Below are 22,200 nucleotides of genomic sequence, written 5' to 3'. Positions count from 1 at the left end.
GGGGTGTGGGAGAGTGAGAGATGGAGTGTGGGAGATGGAGAGACGGAGTGTGGGAGATGGAGAGACGGACTGTGGGAGATGGAGAGACGGAGTGTGGGAGAGTGGGAGATGGAGAGACGGAGTGTGGGAGAGTGGGAGATGGAGAGACGGAGTGTCGGAGATATTGAGACAGAGTGTGGGAGATGGAGAGACGGAGCATGGGAGATGGAGAGACGGAGCATGGGAGAGTGGGAGATGGAGAGACCGAGTGTGGGAGAATGGGAGATGGAGAGACGGAGTGTGGGAGATGGAGAGACGGAGTGTGGGAGATGGAGAGTGGAGAGGGAGATGGAGAGACGGAGTGGGGAGAGTGGGAGATGGAGAGGAGGAGTGTGGGAGACGGAGAGAGTGGAGAGGAGAGACGGAGAGGGGAGAGTGGGAGATGGAGAGACGGAGTGTGGAGAGATGGAGAGACAGAGTGTGGGAGATGGAGAGACGGAGCAGATGGGAGATGGAGAGACGGAGCATGGGAGATGGAGAGACGGAGCATGGGAGAGTGGGAGATGGAGAGACCGAGTGTGGGAGAATGGGAGATGGAGAGACGGAGTGTGGGAGATGGAGAGACGGTGTGGGGAGATGGAGGGAGATGGAGAGACGGAGAGGGAGAGTGGGAGATGGAGAGACGGAGTGTGGTAGATGGAGAGACGGAGTGTGGGAGATGGAGAGGCGGAGTGTGGGAGAATGGGAGATGGAGAGACGGAGTGTGGGAGATGGAGTGGGGGAGAGTGGGAGATGGAGAGACCAAGTGTGGGAGAATGGGAGATGGAGAGACGGGGTGTGGGAGAGTGAGAGATGGAGTGTGGGAGGTGGAGAGACGGAGTGTGGGAGATGGAGAGACGGACTGTGGGAGAGTGGGAGATGGAGAGACGGAGTGTGGGAGAGTGGGAGATGGAGAGACGGAGTGTCGGAGATGTAGAGACAGAGTGTGGGAGATGGAGAGACGGAGCATGGGAGATGGAGAGACAGAGCATGGGAGAGTGGGAGATGGAGAGACCGAGTGTGGGAGAATGGGAGATGGAGAGATGGAGTGTGGGAGATGGAGAGACGGAGTGAGGGAGATGGGAGATGGAGAGACGGAGTGAGGGAGATGGAGAGACGGAGTGAGGGAGATGGAGAGACGGAGTGTGGGAGATGGAGAGACGGAGTGTGGGAGATGGGGAGATGGAGAGACGGTGTGGGAGATGGGGAGAGAGTGGGAGATGGAGAGACGGAGTGTGGGAGATGGGAGACGGAGTGTGGGAGATGGAGAGACGGAGTGTGGGAGATGGAGAGACGGGAGATGGAGAGACGGAAGTGTGGGAGAATGGGAGATGGAGAGACAGATGTGGAGAGACGGAGTGGAGATGGAGAGATGGAGAGACGGAGCATGGGGAGAGATGGAGAGACGGAGTGTGGGAGAATGGGAGATGGAGAGACGGAGTGTGGGAGATGTAGAGACAGAGTGTGGGGAGATGGAGAGACGGAGTGAGGGAGATGGATGGAGAGACGGAGCATGGGAGATGGAGAGACGGAGTGGGGAGATGGAGAGAGTGGGAGATGGAGAGACGGAGTGGGAGATGGGAGAGACCGATGGGAGAATGGATGGAGAGACGGAGTGTGGGAGATGGAGAGACGGACTGTGGGAGAGTGGGAGATGGAGAGACGGAGTGGGGAGATGGAGAGACGGAGGTGGGAGATGGAGAGACCAAGGGAGATGGAGAGAAGTGGGAGATGGAGAGACGGGAGTGAATGGGAGATGGAGAGAGATGGGGAGAGTGGAGAGATGGAGGAGAGACGGAGTGTGGGAGATGGAGAGACGGACTGTGGAGAGAGTGGGAGATGGAGAGACGGAGATGGAGAGACCTGGGAGAGTGGAGATGGAGAGACGGAGGTCGGAGATGGAGAGACAGAGTGTGGGAGATGGAGAGACGGAGCATGGGAGATGGAGAGACGGAGCATGGGAGATGGAGAGACGGAGCATGGGAGAGTGGGAGATGGAGAGACCGAGTGTGGGAGAATGGGAGAGATGGAGAGACCGAGTGTGGAGAGGGAGACGGAGTGTGGGAGATGGAGAGAGGTGTGTGGGAGTGAGGGAGATGGAGAGACGGAGATGGAGAGACGGAGGGAGATGGAGAGACGGAGGGGAGATGGAGAGACGGAGTGTGGTAGATGGAGACGGAGTGTGGGAGATGGAGAGGCGGAGTGTGGGAGAATGGGAGATGGAGAGACAGGGTGGGATGAGATGGAGTGGGGGAGAGTGGGAGATGGAGAGACCAAGTGTGGGAGAATGGGAGATGGAGAGACGGGGTGTGGGAGAGTGAGAGATGGAGTGTGGGAGGTGGAGAGACGGAGTGGGAGATGGGAGATGGAGAGACGGACTGTGGGAGAGTGGGAGATGGAGAGACGGAGTGTGGGAGAGTGGGAGATGGAGAGACGGAGTGTCGGAGATGTAGAGACAGAGTGTGGGAGATGGAGAGACGGAGCATGGGAGATGGAGAGACGGAGCATGGGAGAGTGGGAGATGGAGAGACCGAGTGGGAGAGAATGGGGAGATGGAGAGATGGAGTGTGGGAGATGGAGAGACGGAGTGAGGGAGAATGGGAGATGGAGAGACGGAGTGAGGGAGATGGAGAGACGGAGATGGAGGGGGAGATGGAGAGACGGAGGAGGGGAGATGGAGAGACAGGAGTGTGGGAGATGGAGAGACGGGAGATGGAGAGACGGAGCATGGGAGGGAGATGGAGAGACGGAGTGGGGAGATGGAGAGACGGAGTGTGGGAGATGGAGAGAGACGGAGGTGGGAGATGGAGAGACGGAGTGTGGGAGATGGAGAGACGGAGTGTGGGAGATGGAGAGACGGAGTGTGGGAGATGGAGAGACGGAGTGTGGGAGATGGAGAGACCGAGTGGAGAGACGGAGCATGGGAGATGGAGAGACGGAGTGTGGGAGATGGAGAGACGGGAGAGTGTGGGAGATGGAGAGACGGAGATGGGAGAGTGGGAGAGATGGAGAGACGGAGTGTGGGAGATGGAGAGACGGAGGTCGGAGATGTAGAGACAGAGTGTGGGAGATGGAGAGACGGAGCGTGGGAGATGGAGAGACGGAGCATGGGAGAGTGGGAGATGGAGAGACCGAGTGTGGGAGAATGGGAGATGGAGAGACGGAGTGTGGGAGATGGAGAGACGGAGTGTGGGAGATGGAGAGACGGAGTGTGGGAGAGTGGGAGATGGAGAGACGGAGTGTGGGAGATGGAGAGACGGAGTGTCGGAGATGTAGAGACAGAGTGTGGGAGATGGAGAGACGGAGCATGGGAGATGGAGAGACGGAGCATGGGAGAGTGGGAGATGGAGAGACCGAGTGTGGGAGAATGGGAGATGGAGAGACGGAGTGTGGGAGATGGAGAGACGGAGTGTGGGAGATGGAGATGGGGGAGAGTGGGAGATGGAGAGACCGAGTGTGGGAGAATGGGAGATGGAGAGGCGGAGTGTGGGAGTGAGGGAGATGGAGAGACGGAGTGTGGGAGAATGGGAGATGGAGAGACCGAGTGTGGGAGAGTGGGAGATGGAGAGACGGAGTGTGGGAGAGTGAGAGATGGAGTGTGGGAGTGAGGGAGATGGAGAGACGGAGTGAGGGAGAGTGGGAGATGGAGAGACGGAGTGTGGTAGATGGAGAGACGGAGTGTGGGAGATGGAGAGGCGGAGTGTGGGAGATGGAGAGACGGAGTGTGGGAGTGAGGGAGATGGAGAGACGGAGTGAGGGAGAGTGGGAGATGGAGAGACGGAGTGTGGTAGATGGAGAGACGGAGTGTGGGAGATGGAGAGGCGGAGTGTGGGAGAATGGGAGATGGAGAGACGGAGTGTGGGAGAGTGGGAGATGGAGAGACGGAGTGTCGGAGATGTAGAGACAGAGTGTGGGAGATGGAGAGACGGAGCATGGGAGATGGAGAGACGGAGCATGGGAGAGTGGGAGATGGAGAGACCGAGTGTGGGAGAATGGGAGATGGAGAGACGGAGTGTGGGAGATGGAGAGACGGAGTGAGGGAGAATGGGAGATGGAGAGACGGAGTGAGGGAGATGGAGAGACGGAGTGAGGGAGATGGAGAGACGGAGTGTGGGAGATGGAGAGACGGAGCATGGGAGAGTGGGAGATGGAGAGACCGAGTGTGGGAGATGGAGAGACCGAGTGTGGGAGATGGAGAGACCGAGTGTGGGAGATGGAGAGACGGAGTGTGGGAGATGGAGGGACGGAGTGTGGGAGATGGAGAGACGGAGTGTGGGAGATGGAGAGATGGAGTGTGGGAGATGGAGAGACGGAGTGTGGGAGATGGAGAGACGGAGTGTGGGAGAGTGGGAGATGGAGAGACGGAGTGTGGGAGAGTGGGAGATGGAGAGACGGAGTGTGGGAGATGGAGAGACGGAGTGTGGGAGAGTGGGAGATGGAGAGACGGAGTGTGGGAGATGGAGAGACGTCTGGTGTTTGAGCCAACACACAAACACAGAGATGTTCCTAAAGTGCCTAAACCTATTAGAGCATCAGCCGGCAGCAGACCGGTGATGGGTTGCAGGAAATGTTTCCCAGTACATCCTTCTGTCATCATTAGTATTACTGATTTATTGATGTCTAATGGGAAGGGAAGTCCCAAAGGACACACGCACCCACACGAACATGTCCCTAAGGACAGAGGGATGACTCAACACCACCAGACTAAGAGTCTCCAAATTGACCTTTGACCTAAAGTAATTTTGGTCGTCAGTCAATGAGAGAGATCCCCGTGCACGTCACACACCTGGTCTTCTTACATCATCTGAGGAAATTAGATGATACATAGAGAGATACAATCGATCAATATTTGGAAGACAGAGAAAAGGGCTGTGTAGCAGTCAATGACCAAAGCGCCCTCTTTGGCCTCATGGGTGGAATGTTATTCATATTTTTCATAATTAATAAAGATTATTATTTTAAAAACGAAAATCTGGTGTTTCTATGTCAAACAGATGCCAAATGTAATACATTTCAACTCTATATCTGACATGGTAAAAACTACCAGAATCCCTCTGTGACCCTGATTTAACCCACTGCAGTAAAAAAAAAATTGGGGCCGATACCAATATCCAATATTTTCCTTGCCAAAAAACCCGATAAACGATAGCAATCTTACATATTTTAGCGGCCTTTTAATCATTCTAGTACAGTTAACACACACATGGACGCAGTGGTCTAAGGCACTGCATCTCAATGCAAGAGGCGTCACTACAGTCCCTGGTTCAAATCCAGGCTGTATCACATCCGGCCTTGATTGGGAGTCCCATAGGGCAGCGCAGAATTGGCCCAGCATCATTCGGTTTGGCCGGGGTAGGCTGTCATTGTAAATAAGACTTGCCTAGTTAAATGAAGGTCACACACACACACACACACACACACACTGCCCTTCTTCACCATCTGTTGCTCTGTGGGGGTTCTGTGAGCTGAGAGCAGACTGGAAGAATCCTTCCTGATTAGCATATTTAAGCATGTGTGTGTCTGTGTGTCGGCGAGGCACGTCTGCCATGTTAATCAACACAGTCGTCTCCTGCAGGCCTTCTATTAGCCTATCAGCCTGCGCAACAGCTATTATCAACACACACACACACTTACAGCCAACTCCACGGGAGACCTCCAGCTTGTCTAGAATTATGCTGTTTTTTAATCATAACAGGGTTGATCATTGTTTTCTAAACAAAGAGTTGAGGTTTGGTCTTTTCAAAACCTGGCTAATGATCTCTTTTGTTAACTGTGATTACAGACGGTATGTAAAGAGAGACAAGCCAGTCAACCAGGGCCACCATGGACAGTTGCTTGCTACTATTTTCTATCTGAGAAGTAAAACAAGCCCCTGATAAATGATCTACTTCTCATAACACTAGCCACAAACACACAGATCAGTAGTGTTGCTCACTAGGCTCATGTCATTCTATTGCTATTCTACACTTGTAGCCTACCAGCAACCACCCATAGTTAGCCATGCCAAGCTAGCTCTGTGGTTTATTTCAAGGTGGATATATGTTGGTTGACAAGTAAACTCAAATATCAACCAAAATTGGATGGTAATCTGACGTCTTTTCCCAGTGGGTATTCATTAAATGTTTCAGAGGCTAAAATCAGACAACCATGTTCTCCCTTTTTAACCTCTCCTAGCAAACTTTAATCAAGATGTCAAAAATGTGTCAATGAACAGTTTGTGTACTAGATTCACCAGAAGCTTGGCAGAGATTCACCAAAGCTCTCCACCCACCCAGTCTCTGGTGAGTCCTAGCAGGGTAGAGGCCACATAACTAGCAGCGCCACACAAATACACACTAAGTTAATACACAAAGGAATCAATTCCAAAGTAACCAGGCTGTCCTAGTTAAAAGACTCGTTGTTTTCCCTCTGTGTTTATCCATGGAGGGATCCCCCTCACTGAAGACTACATTTAAGGGATTACTGATCCTTATCTTGGTGTGTGTCTGTGTGTGTGGTACATCCAGTCCTAGATCTGCCATCCCCCAGCAAACTGGCCTGATTGAGTAAGAGAGGGGAAACATGGGCGGGAGGACATGGTGAGGGAGTGTGCTGTGTGTGACACTCACAGCAGACTAACACACACTCACAGCAGACTAACACACACTCACAGCAGACTAACACACACTCACAGCAGACTAACACACACTCACAGCAGACTAACACACACTCACAGCAGACTAACACACACTCACAGCAGACTAACACACACTCACAGCAGACTAACACACACTCACAGCAGACTGACACTCACTCACAGCAGACTGACACACACTCACAGCAGACTGACACACTCTCACAGCAGACTGACACTCACTCACAGCAGACTGACACACTCACAGTAGAATGACACACACACTCACAGCAGACTGACACACTCACAGTAGAATGACACACACACTCACAGCAGACTGACACACTCTCACAGCAGACTGACACACACTCACAGCAGACTGACTCACACTCACAGCAGACTGACACACACACTCACAGCAGACTGACACACACTCACAGCAGACTGACACACACTCACAGCAGACTAACACACACTCACAGCAGACTGACACACACTCACAGCAGACTAACACACACACACAGCAGACTGACACACACACTCACAGTAGAATGACACACACACTCACAGCAGACTAACACACTCACACAGCAGACTGACTCACACTCACACAGCAGACTGACACACACTCACAGCAGACTGACACACACTCACAGCAGACTGACACACACTCACAGCAGACTGACACACACTCACAGCAGACTGACACACACTCACAGCAGACTGACACACACTCACAGCAGACTGACTCACACTCACAGCAGACTGACACACACACTCACAGCAGACTGACACACACACTCACAGCAGACTGACACACACACTCACAGCAGACTGACACACACACTCACAGCAGACTGACACACACACTCACAGCAGACTGACACACACACTCACAGCAGACTAACACACACTCACAGCAGACTGACACACACACTCACAGCAGACTGACACACACTCACAGCAGACTGACACACACACTCACAGCAGACTGACACACACACTCACAGCAGACTGACACACACACTCACAGCAGACTGACACACACACTCACAGCAGACTAACACACACTCACAGCAGACTGACACACACACTCACAGCAGACTGACACACACTCACAGCAGACTGACACACACTCACAGCAGACTGACACACACTCACAGCAGACTGACACACACTCACAGCAGACTGACTCACACTCACAGCAGACTGACACACACACTCACAGCAGACTGACACACACACTCACAGCAGACTGACACACACACTCACAGCAGACTGACACACACACTCACAGCAGACTGACACACACACTCACAGCAGACTGACACACACACTCACAGCAGACTAACACACTCTCACAGCAGACTGACACACACACTCACAGCAGACTGACACACACACTCACAGCAGACTAACACACACACTCACAGCAGACTGACACACACACTCACAGCAGACTGACACACACTCACAGCAGACTGACACACACTCACAGCAGACTGACACACACTCACAGCAGACTGACACACACACTCACAGCAGACTGACACACACTCACAGCAGACTGACACACACTCACAGCAGACTAACACACTCACACAGCAGACTGACACACACACTCACAGTAGAATGACACACACACTCACAGCAGACTGACACACACTCTCACAGCAGACTGACACTCACTCACAGCAGACTAACACACTCTCACAGCAGACTGACACACACTCACAGCAGACTGACTCACACTCACAGCAGACTGACACACACACTCACAGCAGACTGACACACACTCACAGCAGACTGACACACACTCACAGCAGACTAACACACACTCACAGCAGACTGACACACACTCACAGCAGACTAACACACACACACAGCAGACTGACACACACACTCACAGTAGAATGACACACACACTCACAGCAGACTAACACACTCACACAGCAGACTGACACACACTCACACAGCAGACTGACACACACTCACAGCAGACTGACACACACTCACAGCAGACTGACACACACTCACAGCAGACTGACACACACTCACAGCAGACTGACACACACTCACAGCAGACTGACACACACTCACAGCAGACTGACTCACACTCACAGCAGACTGACACACACACTCACAGCAGACTGACACACACACTCACAGCAGACTGACACACACACTCACAGCAGACTGACACACACACTCACAGCAGACTGACACACACACTCACAGCAGACTGACACACACACTCACAGCAGACTAACACACACTCACAGCAGACTGACACACACACTCACAGCAGACTGACACACACTCACAGCAGACTGACACACACACTCACAGCAGACTGACACACACACTCACAGCAGACTGACACACACACTCACAGCAGACTGACACACACACTCACAGCAGACTAACACACACTCACAGCAGACTGACACACACACTCACAGCAGACTGACACACACTCACAGCAGACTGACACACACTCACAGCAGACTGACACACACTCACAGCAGACTGACACACACTCACAGCAGACTGACTCACACTCACAGCAGACTGACACACACACTCACAGCAGACTGACACACACACTCACAGCAGACTGACACACACACTCACAGCAGACTGACACACACACTCACAGCAGACTGACACACACACTCACAGCAGACTGACACACACACTCACAGCAGACTAACACACTCTCACAGCAGACTGACACACACACTCACAGCAGACTGACACACACACTCACAGCAGACTAACACACACACTCACAGCAGACTGACACACACACTCACAGCAGACTGACACACACTCTCACAGCAGACTGACACACACTCACAGCAGACTGACACACACTCACAGCAGACTGACACACACACTCACAACAGACTGACACACTCACACAGCAGACTGACACACACACACTCACAGCAGACTGACACACACACACAGCAGACTGACACACACACTCACAACAGACTGACACACTCACACAGCAGACTGACACACACACACTCACAGCAGACTGACACACACACACTCACAGCAGACTGACACACACACACTCACAGCAGACTGACACACACACACTCACAGCAGACTAACACACACTCACAGCAGGCTAACACACACACTCACAACAGACTGACACACACACACTCACAGCAGACTAACACACACACTCACAGCAGACTGACACACACTCACAACAGACTGACACACACTCACAACAGACTATCTGACTTTTGGTCGCCATGACAAAGTTGGTTAATGTGGTGGATCAATGCGGTATCTGGCTGTGCCTTTATTTCTAATGACTAACACCATGAAGTATTGTACCATAAAGGAGATAGCCCTACTTATGTGTGAGTGTATCAGGGTTTCAGGACATGTGAGAAATGTAACAGACCCATATGCATCGTGTTTGAGACCTGATTAGGGCGTCCACCCACGGTGCTCAGAATGACAGAAATCACATTTAAAATATTGTCATGCATATTAACAGAACATGCAAGTCGAGGATGCAGCGATGTGTGGTTTTCCTTACTGAATTCTGATGTTCACTTTGAACATGTTAGAATAACTGTCCACATGTACTTTTCCTCAGCCAACAAGATGACTAATGAACAGCAAAATCACCAGCACTATGTCAATTTACTATAGTAGAAATGTTTAGGCTACATATTCTATTGGGCAGCTTGTCGAGAAAGAAATAGCCTATTCCAAACAGACTCTGGGACAGTTGTGGGATGATAGATCCCAAAATCATACAACCAGCAGGCCCAGGATACATAAAAAAACCTGTTAAAAAGCAATGAGGCTGATGCAACAGATCAGAACGTTGATTCACGTTATAACCGCAGCAATGCACACAAGGCAGTAGGCGACGTGTGAATGTTCCTTCCATAATGCAATTAGCAGGACAACACCAGTGTTAAAGGGGTACTGCACATGCGAGCGGTTTCATGTGACAGCCATGAAAATATCCATTAGAAATGCTGAAAGATAGATCTAATAGGCTCATTTGAAGTCTCATATGTATTAAAACATTCAGGTTTCTAACAATTTAAGTATATGTTTTCAGAATCCATACTGGATTCTGCAGTGGTGTGTGACGCGCTGATGAAGCCTGCCTTCCATTGACATTTGATGCCGCGTTCAAAACAACTGGGAACTTGGAAATCTCCAACTACCGACGTCAGTGCGTTCAAGAAAACTAGGAACAAGGAAAAATGATTTTGAACGGTCATCCAACTCGGAATTCCAACTCGGGAACTAAGGCCTCTTTGTAGAGCTCTGACTTTCCGAACTGAAGATCACTGACATCATTTAAAAAATGTATTTCACCTTTATTTAACCAGGTAGGCTAGTTGAGAACACCTTTATTTAACCAGGTAGGCTAGTTGAGAACACCTTTATTTAACCAGGTAGGCTAGTTGAGAACACCTTTATTTAACCAGGTAGGCTAGTTGAGGACACCTTTATTTAACCAGGTAGGCTAGTTGAGAACACCTTTATTTAACCAGGTAGGCTAGTTGAGGACACCTTTATTTAACCAGGTAGGCTAGTTGAGGACACCTTTATTTAACCAGGTAGGCTAGTTGAGGAAAAGTTCTCATTTACAACTGCGACCTGGCGAGGTCATGATTTGACCTCGTATTTTCCAGAGTTCCCAGACGTCTTGAAAGCACCACAAGATGCTACAGAAGCAGCTCTTGCACTGTCTGACAAATTTTCCAATTAAAGGCTCTGTATCTGTATAAATAACACGTGTGATAAATAAGATACATAACAAATATACTGTACACAGGCGGCAATTTAATTCCACTAAATTATGCAAATGAACATATAAGCATGACCAGTCAAATGTATTTACACCGACTGTTTTTTCCATCAATGAAGAGGCTAAAAATCATTATTTTGCATTGGGATTTCTTCTTCTCTGATGTCTTATCTGATGTATCTTGTCTGATGCTGGCTATTACCGACTAACGGAAATGATGGTGTGTGTGTACGTCTTTGTGTGTGTGGACGTGTGTGCCCTGAATAACGCAATGATTTCTAAATGCCATAAAGGAGACAGCCCCTACATGTGTGTGTTTGTGTCTTCATGTCCAGCGAGAGGACCGTCATTAGGGTAGGATTAGTTGTGTCACTGCTGCACAAAGACACAGAGCTACAGGCCATAGATCGAGTTTCAGGCTAACCTTGTTTGAGATGCACTAATTCTAATGGGCGCCATGTTGACACCCAAAACTCAGAGATAATGACATTCTAGTTAGGATAGAAATGGCAGTGTGTTTTATTTAAGTGATAATGCCTGAGAAGCCAGTGTTGATGATATGGCATGGGTGTTGTTACTGTAGGCCCAGACAAAGTCGAGGGCCGGCAAACCGTGCCAATATATCCTCCAAACACCGGCTTCGGGGGCATTATTCACTTTTATATAACGGGTTACCAACATATTCAAATAATGATTTACATTTTCTTTCAGATTTTTTTTTTTTCATGAATTTACTCATACTATGTCATCCTTCCATGAGATATAGTCCCGACACAAATCTAAGGTTGCTACTCAAGCCAGCTGGTCGGTTCAGTTGCCAGAGACCCAGACGTTAAGTCTTTTTGTTCTGAATCTATGGAGGCGCTTGTTCAAAATGTTCCATTGCCATACTGTTTCGCAACATTCTTATCCCTTGCTTGCTAGCTAGCCAACTACGGCTAACTTACAGTCACCTCAAACAGTGCAGACAGAATAACAGCCATGTAGCTGCATTTGCGTTTGTTTAAGCGGTTTTCTAGTGACATTTGGATAAATCCATAACAATGAGCTAATGATACACGATTTCACCTGGCATAGAAAATGTGCTCTGGTCAGGACACTTGTTCAGAGGAGCCAGCCAACACCACAGCTAACACAATCACTTCAAACTGTAATGAATACTCTGGGAGAGTGCAGCAGGTGTTAATTTCACCTTCGCTGAAGGTAGGAATCGTGGTCACCGGCAGGCAATGGTCATGCACAGGTAGGTGAATCAAAACTAGGACTGAAGGATATAACTGCTTCTCACAAACAAGCTAGGAAAAGGCTTAGTAGAGTGAAAATGAACAATACCTCAACGGCACAAATAGAATGAACTGAACTAAATAAGGAGCTGATGAGACCAGGTGAGTACCTAACACAGGTGAAATCAATGAACAAAAATGAAAGACAGGGCTACGTTCAAGAACACAAAGAAACAAGGCTACATTCAAGAGCACAAAGAAACAGACCACAAGGTTGACTAAGAAAATATATACAGAACCTTACACAAACTGAAGCTGGAAAGACTGCAAACTAGCTGCATTGTGTTTTGTGATACCTGTTTTCTATTGACATTTCTTTGTATACATTCAGAAAAAGGATGCCAGCTGATTCATGATTTCGACTGGCTGAGAAAAGCTGTCTGACAGCTGGAGATTTGTTTCATTTTGTCGGAGATGCAGACAGCAAGGTTTATAAAAAATCTCCGCTGTTGAAACCAAATGCTAGTCTAGTCTAAAAGAAATGGGAGATAATGTTAGTCTAAAAGAAATGGGAGATAATGTCTAAATGTTTTTTATAGTGGAGATCAAGTTCATAAACTGCCTGGCTGGGCTGATGAGACAGAGGATTGAGCAGTCAGATGGAACAGAGTGAATAGGCATTTCAACATCATAGCTTTAGCCGGTGGTAACTTGTGGAATAGACACCGGCTGGAATGCTGTTTTAACCAATCAGCATCCAGGATTAGACTCACCCATTGTATAATGTAATATAATGATTAATGTCAAGTTGGTTGGAGGACAGGTTGGCAGTTGGCACTCAGTGTTTGCCAAAATGTTGGTAGTTTGAGTTTGTTTCTTACCTCGTCAAACCTGTCGAATGAGGCTCCTTCCTGCATGAAGCCAGGCAGGTGCTTCTGCCAGTTAAACTCATAGGACTTAGTCATAGCTGCTTACACCTGTCGAGAGAGAGAGAGGAGGGGAAAGAGGAAAGAGAGAGAGGGGGGGGAGAAAGAGGAAAGAGAGAGAGGGGGAGTGGGAGTGAAAGAAACACTATGTAAAGGCAGGTTGGCCTCTTGCAGGTGTCTTAACCTGAGATGTTCCAAGAAATATAATATGTGCACCACCAAATAGCCTTTCTATGTAGTGCTGGGAAAAACAGGATGTAGGCATAACCAGTCCATCCCACCAAGCAGACTGTTACCACTTAGAATGAACACGTATTGTTTTACTGCACCTGTCACGAGACAATGCATTTTATTATTAGCAATAACAGCTCACAGAAATAGCCACGAATGACATCAAACCTGAACGTGTCAGGTTGTCCTTGTGAGTGTGAGAGTGTGTGTGCGGTGAGATACTAAGACAAAAGAATAGACCTGCAAATGAACTTGACATGTGAATGAATTTACTTGTCCCTAGGGGCCTCTCCCTCTCTGTCGGTGTACAGTGTGTGTGTGTGTGCAGTGTTGCCCTCTAACACATTGAACTCTTCCCATCTATGAATTAATAATTTGTAACATGTCTATAACTGCATCAGTAAGGAGGGTTATATCTGGATCAGACAGCACACTAACTGTCAACTATGATTTTTCAGAAGGGCTGAGGTATGTAGGATATGTACAGTGCATTCGGAAAGTATCTAGACCTCTTGACTTTTTCCACATTATGTTACGTTACAGCTTTATTCTAAAATGGATTTAAAAATAATAAATTGCACAAAGAAAAGCTGAAAAATCACATTTCCATAAGTATTCAGACCCTTTGTTGAAGCCCCTTTGGCAGTGACTACAGTATGGTGTCTTCTTGGGTATGACGCTACAAGCTTGGCACACCTGTATTTGGGGAGTTTCTCCCATTCTACTCTGCAGATCCTCTCAAGCTCTGTCAGGTTGGATGGGGAACTTTGTGCACAGCTATTTTCAGGTCTCTCCAGAGAAGTTCAATCGGGTTCAAGTCCGGGCTCTGGCTGGGCCACCCAAGGACATTCAGAGACTTGCCCCCGAAGCCACTCCTGCATTGTCTTGGCTGTGTGCTTAGGGTCATTGTCCTGTTGGAAGGTGAACCTTCGCCCCAGTCTGAGGTCCTGAGCGCTCTGGAGCAGGTTTTCATCAAGGATATATCTGTACTTTGCTCTGTTCATCTTTGCCTCGACCCTGACTATTCTCCCAGTCACTGCAGCTGAAAAACATCCCCACAGCATGATGCCACCACCATGGTTCACCGTAGGGATGGTGGCAGGTTTTCTCCAGACGTGACACTTGGCATTCAGGCCAAAGAGTTCAATTTTGGTTTCATCAGACCAGAGAATCTTGTTTCTCATGATCTGAGAGTCTTTATGCGCCTTTTGGCAAACTGCAAGTGGGCTCTGTCATGTCTTTTACTGAGGAGTGACTTCTGTCTGGTTACTCTACCATAAAGGCCAGGTTGGTGTAGTGCTGCAGAGATGGTTGTCCTTCTGGAAGGTTCCAGCATTTCCACAGAGGAACTCAAGAGCTCTGTCATAGTGACCATCGGGTTCTTGGTCACCTCCCTGACCAAGACCCTTCTCCCCCGATTGCTCAGTTTGGCCGGGCAGCCAGCTCTAGGAAGAGTCTTGGTGGTTCCAAACTTCTTCCATTTAAGAATGATGGAAGCCACTGTGTTCTTGGGGACCTTCAATACTGCAGACATTGTTTGGTACCCTTCCCCAGATCTGTGCCTTGACACAATGCTGTCTCGGAGCTCTACGGACAATTCCTTTGACCTGATTTTTGATCTGACATGCACTGTCAACTGTGGGACCTTATATAGACAAGTGTGTGCCTTTCCATATCAGGTCCAATCAATTGAATTTACCACAGGTGGACTCCAATCAAGTTGTCGAAACATCTCTAGGATGATCAATTGAAACCGGATGTACCTGAGCTAAATTTCGAGTCTCATAGCAAAGGGTCTGAATCCTTACTGAGGAAAATGTTTCATTTAATCAATTTTAGAGTAAGGCTATAATGTAACAAAATGTGGAAAAAGTCAAGGGGTCTGAATACTTTTCGAAGGCACCATAATGTGTCTCAATAAAAGTGTGTGCATGTTGAGTGTATTTCCATGAGAAGTGCTGTGTGCTTAGAAAAGGATACAGTTGATGTGAGTAATGACTGTGTGTACGAGGGTGCGTGCGTGTGTGTGAGTGCGTGCGTGCGTGAGCGAGAGTGTGCGTGCGTGCGTGCGCACGTGTGTGTTGAGGCCACGGAACAGATACAGATCACAGAATAATGACAGAGTAATTTATTCTCTCTAGTAGGGAGAGGGAAGGAAGCTGGATGTTGATGAGAAAGAATGGGAGAGCGACAGAACGAGGGAGATGAAAGAAGGGGGGAGAGACAGAGAGAGTCAGCTGAGCATGACAGAATTTGGGAGAGGCGAGTGGCTCTGTGTGTGTGTGTGTGCATGCCTTCGTGTTCTGTGTTTGATGTCAGGTACACAGATCTGAGACCATAGCAACACACTGTGCATCAAAACACCCTCTACCTCTTCTGAAATACAGCAACACGAGTTTGATTCAATTGCCAAACTGTAGACATGGGGTGTTTCTCAAAATTATTACTACCGTACTCCGAGCATGCAAATTTGTGACGGAAATTGGGTAATTAGTATGCTTATTGGTCATAGTATGGATATAGTTAGTATGCCAAAAGTTCCCGGATGTCGTACTACATTCGCCAAAATACGATTTATACAAGAAGTCGACACTATTTCCATGCTTTTAGGGCCCATAAGGCATTTCTTCATAAAATGGGCGTGGATTCACATTGTTTTCAGATTTGAAGAAAATGGCAGAAAATATGTAGCCGAAGCCCAACGAGAGCGGATACAAATTCATTGCTTTAACTAATTATGACAAATGTTAAGAAAATGTTGAGCAAATGTAATAAAGTAATGACTTTTCAAATAAGTTACATTACACGTTATGTTGGCTGACAGTTTGTTAGCTACACTATCCTTATGAACCACATAGCATATCATTACAGCAGTATGTACCGGTTATGTTAGCTCAAAATTACCAGTATATTAACTATATGCTGTCTAAGTAACTACCGAACGTTTATTGGCCTGATTAATCCCGTACTTCTTAGTTTAGCTAAGTGGTATACTCGTTGTAGGTTCTCAATGGACATTCTGGTGCTTTCGTAAATTCGCTCTGGCTATCTACTCCGATTTCAGAGCCCTCTCGTCTGAGTACCAGAGCGCAGAATAACTGATGGTTTTACGAAGGCACAACACCCGTTGAATATATGGCCGGGGTTACTAAACATTGGCAAAAAAGAGTACTTCAATTGTTGCCAACAGCACAGTTAGTCACCAACGCTATGGATAACATGAAAACTGCCTAACCAGCTCTGCTAGAGCAAGTAAAATGATCAGAGTGAGGTGTTCTCTCATTTGTGTCTGGAAGTAGTTAGCAAGCTAGCCAACGTTAGCTAGTTAGCTCAGGTGCTTGACTGCCGCTGAGGTCAGGACGCTCGGATCAACCCTCCTCCTCGGCCAGAGCGTCCAGTGTGGCTCTAAACGCTCCGAGAGCGAACTTGTGAATTTATGAACGGACAATCTGACAACGCACTGAATTTACAAATGCCCAGAGCTCACTCTGAGCGCTCTCTGGTACTCCAGATTGTATTTAAGAACACAACATAAGTTGTAAAATGTCTAGCTAGTAATTTGTTATGTTAAAAAGCTAGCAAGAGGTTGCATAGCAACAGCATCAACTTTCGGTAGACAGGCGAAGCTCTAGTACACTCAACTGAAAGGAAAACGTTGGCTTACAGCATACAAAAATGATCTAATGGTATGTAGTATATTCTCATTAAGTATGTAGTATACAGTATGTTAGTATGGGTATTCGAACACAGCTGCTGACTTCGAAATGAAATGTTAGCTATACACATTTCATGCTGCCTGACGACAATATTTAATCTTGATACGTTAATAAATACATGCAGTGTTCATGTTTACCTGCCTACAATACCCAATAGTGTGAGTAAATGGCAAGCCCATGGTAAGTCAATAGGGCTAACTGGCTAGCTACTACTGTTACCTAGCAAGATAGCCACAAATAATTGTTAGCTGGCTAGCTATCCACGAAGAATTGACATCTACCTTGCATAGTTTTAGGTAATTTATCTGCTAAATGATTATGATTCACATATAGATAGCTGAGAATTCTGAAGTAAAATGTTTACTTTGTGTATATCTAGTTTTTTCTCTATTGTTGACATTGTCCTGGTTGGAAGAAGGTTCAGTGAATGGGGGAGGGGCAGTGTGAGGTAATACAGTAAGGGGAGTGCAAGTGCTTCTCAAATGCAATGTTTTATGTATTCCCCACACTCTTGTCCTCACAAGAACGTAGTAGGTGTGTGGTAGTAGGTAGTAGTTATGTGGTAGTAGGTGGTAGGTGTGTGGTAGTAGCAGCATACCACCCTACATCCCAATGCTGGCTTGCCTCTGAAGCTAAGCAGGGTTGGTCCTGGTCAGTCCCTGGGTGGGAGACCAGATGCTACTGGAAGTGGTGTGGGGACAAACTAACCCTGATTTATTTGACCATCCTACCCATGCTAGATTACGGAGATGTAATTTATAGATCGGCAGGTATGGGTGCTCTCGAGCGGCAATATGTTCTTTACCATTCGGCCATCAGATTTGGCACCAATGCTCCTTATAGGACACATCACTGCACTCTATACTCCTCTGTAAACTGGTCATCTCTGTATACCTGTTGCAAGACCCACTGGTTGATGCTTATTTGTAAAACCCTCTTAGGCCTCACTCCCCCCTATCTGAGATATCTACTGTGGTAATGTGCCAGTCACATTCTGTTGAAGGTCCCCAAAGCACACACATGCCCGAGTCGCTCCTCTTTTCAGTTCGCTGCAGCTAGTGACTGGAACAGGCTGCAACAAACACTCAAACTGGACAGTTTTATCTCAATCTCTTCATTCAAAGACTCAATCATGGACACTCTTACTGACAGTTGTGGCTGTGTGATGTAATGTTGTCTCTATCTTCTTGCCCTTTGTGCTGTTGTCTGCGCCCAATCATTTTTGTCCCATGTTTTATGCTGGTACCATATTGGCCTGCTGCCATGTTGTGTTGCTGCCATGCTATGTTGTTGTCTTAGGTCTCTCTTTATGTAGTGTTGTGGTGTCTCTTGTGGGGATGTGTTTTGTCCTATTTTATTTAAAAACATTTAATCCCAGCCCCCATCCCTGCAGGAGGCCTTTTGCCTTTTGGTAGGTCATCATTGTAAATAAGAATTTGTTCTTAACTGACTTGTCTAGTTAAATAAAAAATAAAAACAAATCTGTATACTGGTGGTGTAACAGCCATTGTTGGTGATAGAAGGTGAGTACCAATGCGCAGCGTGGTAAGTGTGCATATTGATTTAATAAAACAATTGAACACTGAAACAAAACAATAAAGCGCCAACGAACGAACCGAAACAGTCCTGGTGAATACACAGAACAGAAAATAATCACCCACAACTCAAGGGTGAAAACAGGCTGCCTAAGTATGGTTCTCAATCAGGGACAACGATTGACAGCTGCCTCTGATTGAGAACCATACCAGGCCAAACACAGAAATCCCAAATCATAAAAAAAAGAACATAGACTGCCCCCCCCAACTCACACCTTGACTATACTAAAACAAAGACAAAAACAAAGGAACTAAGGTCAGAACGTGACAGGTGGGCCAGGCCCATCAAACACATCCCTCTACCATCTGTGATGTCCAACCAGGGGACTGCATTGGCAGATGTATTCTTCCAGTTGAGATCTGTTGAAAGGCAGTGCTGTCAAGACTGAATATTCATCAAGGAATATAGACAAATATCTATCGGAAAATAGCAAAAAATACAGAATATGCCATTGAAAATACTGCAATATTTCAAAACAATCCTAAATATCCAATATTGTGGCTGGGCTTTCAGTATTACTTCTGTCAACGGCAGTCTATTCCATTACTAAATCCTTCACTCCATAACAACATTCTCCACCATCCATACACATGTTCTTCTCCTGAACACGTGAGCTGCAGAACAGAGCGTCCTGGCAATGCCAACCCCTGGTGACCCCTGCTTGGTGAACTCTTGACAGTGAGATAATTATGTTAGATAACTCTGTGTCCCCCAGGCTGGGGGCTCCCCTGTCGCTAGGCATAGTCTAATATGGCTGCTAGGGTAACACCCATCGGAACGCTCCCTCACCTCATAAACCCAAATGAAGTGCCTGGTGAGGAGCCAATGGGGCACTGCAGCACTGGGGTGGCAGGGGAACATGGAAACAAGGTCCTGTCCTGACTAGGAGGGAATAACCAAACCAACACACGAGGCTACCTGGAACCGCAGGTATCCTAGAGTTCAGAGATGCCGGCACAGGGATGGCACGAGGACGGCAGCAGGGACACCTCACACCAGCCTGACCTAACTAGTGAGGAGCGCTCCAACACAGAGGTATCACGGGTATAGCTGCCACACAGAGGTGAGGAGCACTCCCACACAGGGGTGGCATGGGGAATTAGGAAGGGGACACCTCATACCTGCCAGACCTGACTGGTGAGGAGCACTCCCACACAGGGGTGGCATGGGGGAATTAGGAAGGGGACACCTCATACCTGCCAGACCTGACTGGTGAGGAGCACTCCCACACAGGGGTGGCATGGGGGAATTAGGAAGGGGACACCTCATACCTGCCAGACCTGACTGGTGAGGAGCACTCCCACACAGGGGTGGCATGGGGGAATTAGGAAGGGGACACCTCATACCTGCCAGACCTGACTGGTGAGGAGCACTCCCACACAGGGGTGGCATGGGGAATTAGGAAGGGGACACCTCATACCTGCCAGACCTGACTGGTGAGGAGCACTCCCACACAGGGGTGGCATGGGGGAATTAGGAAGGGGACACCTCATACCTGCCAGACCTGACTGGTGAGGAGCACTCCCACACAGGGGTGGCATGGGGAATTAGGAAGGGGACACCTCATACCTGCCAGACCTGACTGGTGAGGAGCACTCCCACACAGGGGTGGCATGGGGAATTAGGAAGGGGACACCTTATACCTGCCAGACCTGACTGGTGAGGAGCACTCCCACACAGGGGTGGCATGGGGAATTAGGAAGGGGACACCTTATACCTGCCAGACCTGACTGGTGAGGAGCACTCCCACACAGGGGTGGCATGGGGAATTAGGAAGGGGACACCTCATACCTGCCAGACCTGACTGGTGAGGAGCACTCCCACACAGGGGTGGCATGGGGAATTAGGAAGGGGACACCTCATACCTGCCAGACCTGACTGGTGAGGAGCACTCCCACACAGGGGTGGCATGGGGAATTAGGAAGGGGACACCTTATACCTGCCAGACCTGACTGGTGAGGAGCACTCCCACACAGGGGTGGCATGGGGGAATTAGGAAGGGGACACCTTATACCTGCCAGACCTGACTGGTGAGGAGCACTCCCACACAGGGGTGGCATGGGGGAATTAGGAAGGGGACACCTTATACCTGCCAGACCTGACTGGTGAGGAGCACTCCCACACAGGGGTGGCATGGGGGAATTAGGAAGGGGACACCTCATACCTGCCAGACCTGACTGGTGAGGAGCACTCCCACACAGGGGTGGCATGGGGAATTAGGAAGGGGACACCTCATACCTGCCAGACCTGACTGGTGAGGAGCACTCCCACACAGGGGTGGCATGGGGAATTAGGAAGGGGACACCTTATACCTGCCAGACCTGACTGGTGAGGAGCACTCCCACACAGGGGTGGCATGGGGGAATTAGGAAGGGGACACCTCATACCTGCCAGACCTGACTGGTGAGGAGCACTCCCACACAGGGGTGGCATGGGGAATTAGGAAGGGGACACCTCATACCTGCCAGACCTGACTGGTGAGGAGCACTCCCACACAGGGGTGGCATGGGGAATTAGGAAGGGGACACCTCATACCTGCCAGACCTGACTGGTGAGGAGCACTCCCACACAGGGGTGGCATGGGGAATTAGGAAGGGGACACCTCATACCTGCCAGACCTGACTGGTGAGGAGCACTCCCACACAGGGGTGGCATGGGGGAATTAGGAAGGGGACACCTCATACCTGCCAGACCTGACTGGTGAGGAGCACTCCCACACAGGGGTAGCATGGGGAATTAGGAAGGGGACACCTCATACCTGCCAGACCTGACTGGTGAGGAGCACTCCCACACAGGGGTGGCATGGGGGAATTAGGAAGGGGACACCTCATACCTGCCAGACCTGACTGGTGAGGAGCACTCCCACACAGGGGTGGCATGGGGGATTAGGAAAGGGACACCTCATACCTGCCAGACCTGACTGGTGAGGAGCACTCCCACACAGGGGTGGCATGGGGAATTAGGAAGGGGACACCTCATACCTGCCAGACCTGACTGGTGAGGAGCACTCCCACACAGGGGTGGCATGGGGAATTAGGAAGGGGACACCTCATACCTGCCAGACCTGACTGGT

The 22,200-nt window shown here is 48.8% G+C and overlaps 1 protein-coding gene across 2 annotated transcripts in view; it reads right to left on the bottom strand.

Moving 5' to 3' along the window:
• The window catches only part of LOC112217984 (1-phosphatidylinositol 4,5-bisphosphate phosphodiesterase beta-4-like), a 153,886-nt gene that overhangs the window by 74,256 nt on the left and 57,430 nt on the right, over positions 1-22,200 (bottom strand). For both annotated transcript variants that reach the window (XM_042300901.1, XM_042300900.1), the window contains exon 4: positions 13,540-13,635. In XM_042300901.1, coding sequence (XP_042156835.1) covers positions 13,540-13,623 — 84 coding nt within the window. In that variant the 5' untranslated portion in view covers positions 13,624-13,635. The remainder of the gene's footprint in view (positions 1-13,539; positions 13,636-22,200) is intronic.

Source organism: Oncorhynchus tshawytscha, linkage group LG18 (genome assembly GCF_018296145.1).
Source record: "Oncorhynchus tshawytscha isolate Ot180627B linkage group LG18, Otsh_v2.0, whole genome shotgun sequence".
NCBI classification, from domain to species: Eukaryota; Metazoa; Chordata; class Actinopteri; order Salmoniformes; family Salmonidae; genus Oncorhynchus; species Oncorhynchus tshawytscha.
This window is presented reverse-complemented; position numbering and strand designations above follow the sequence as displayed.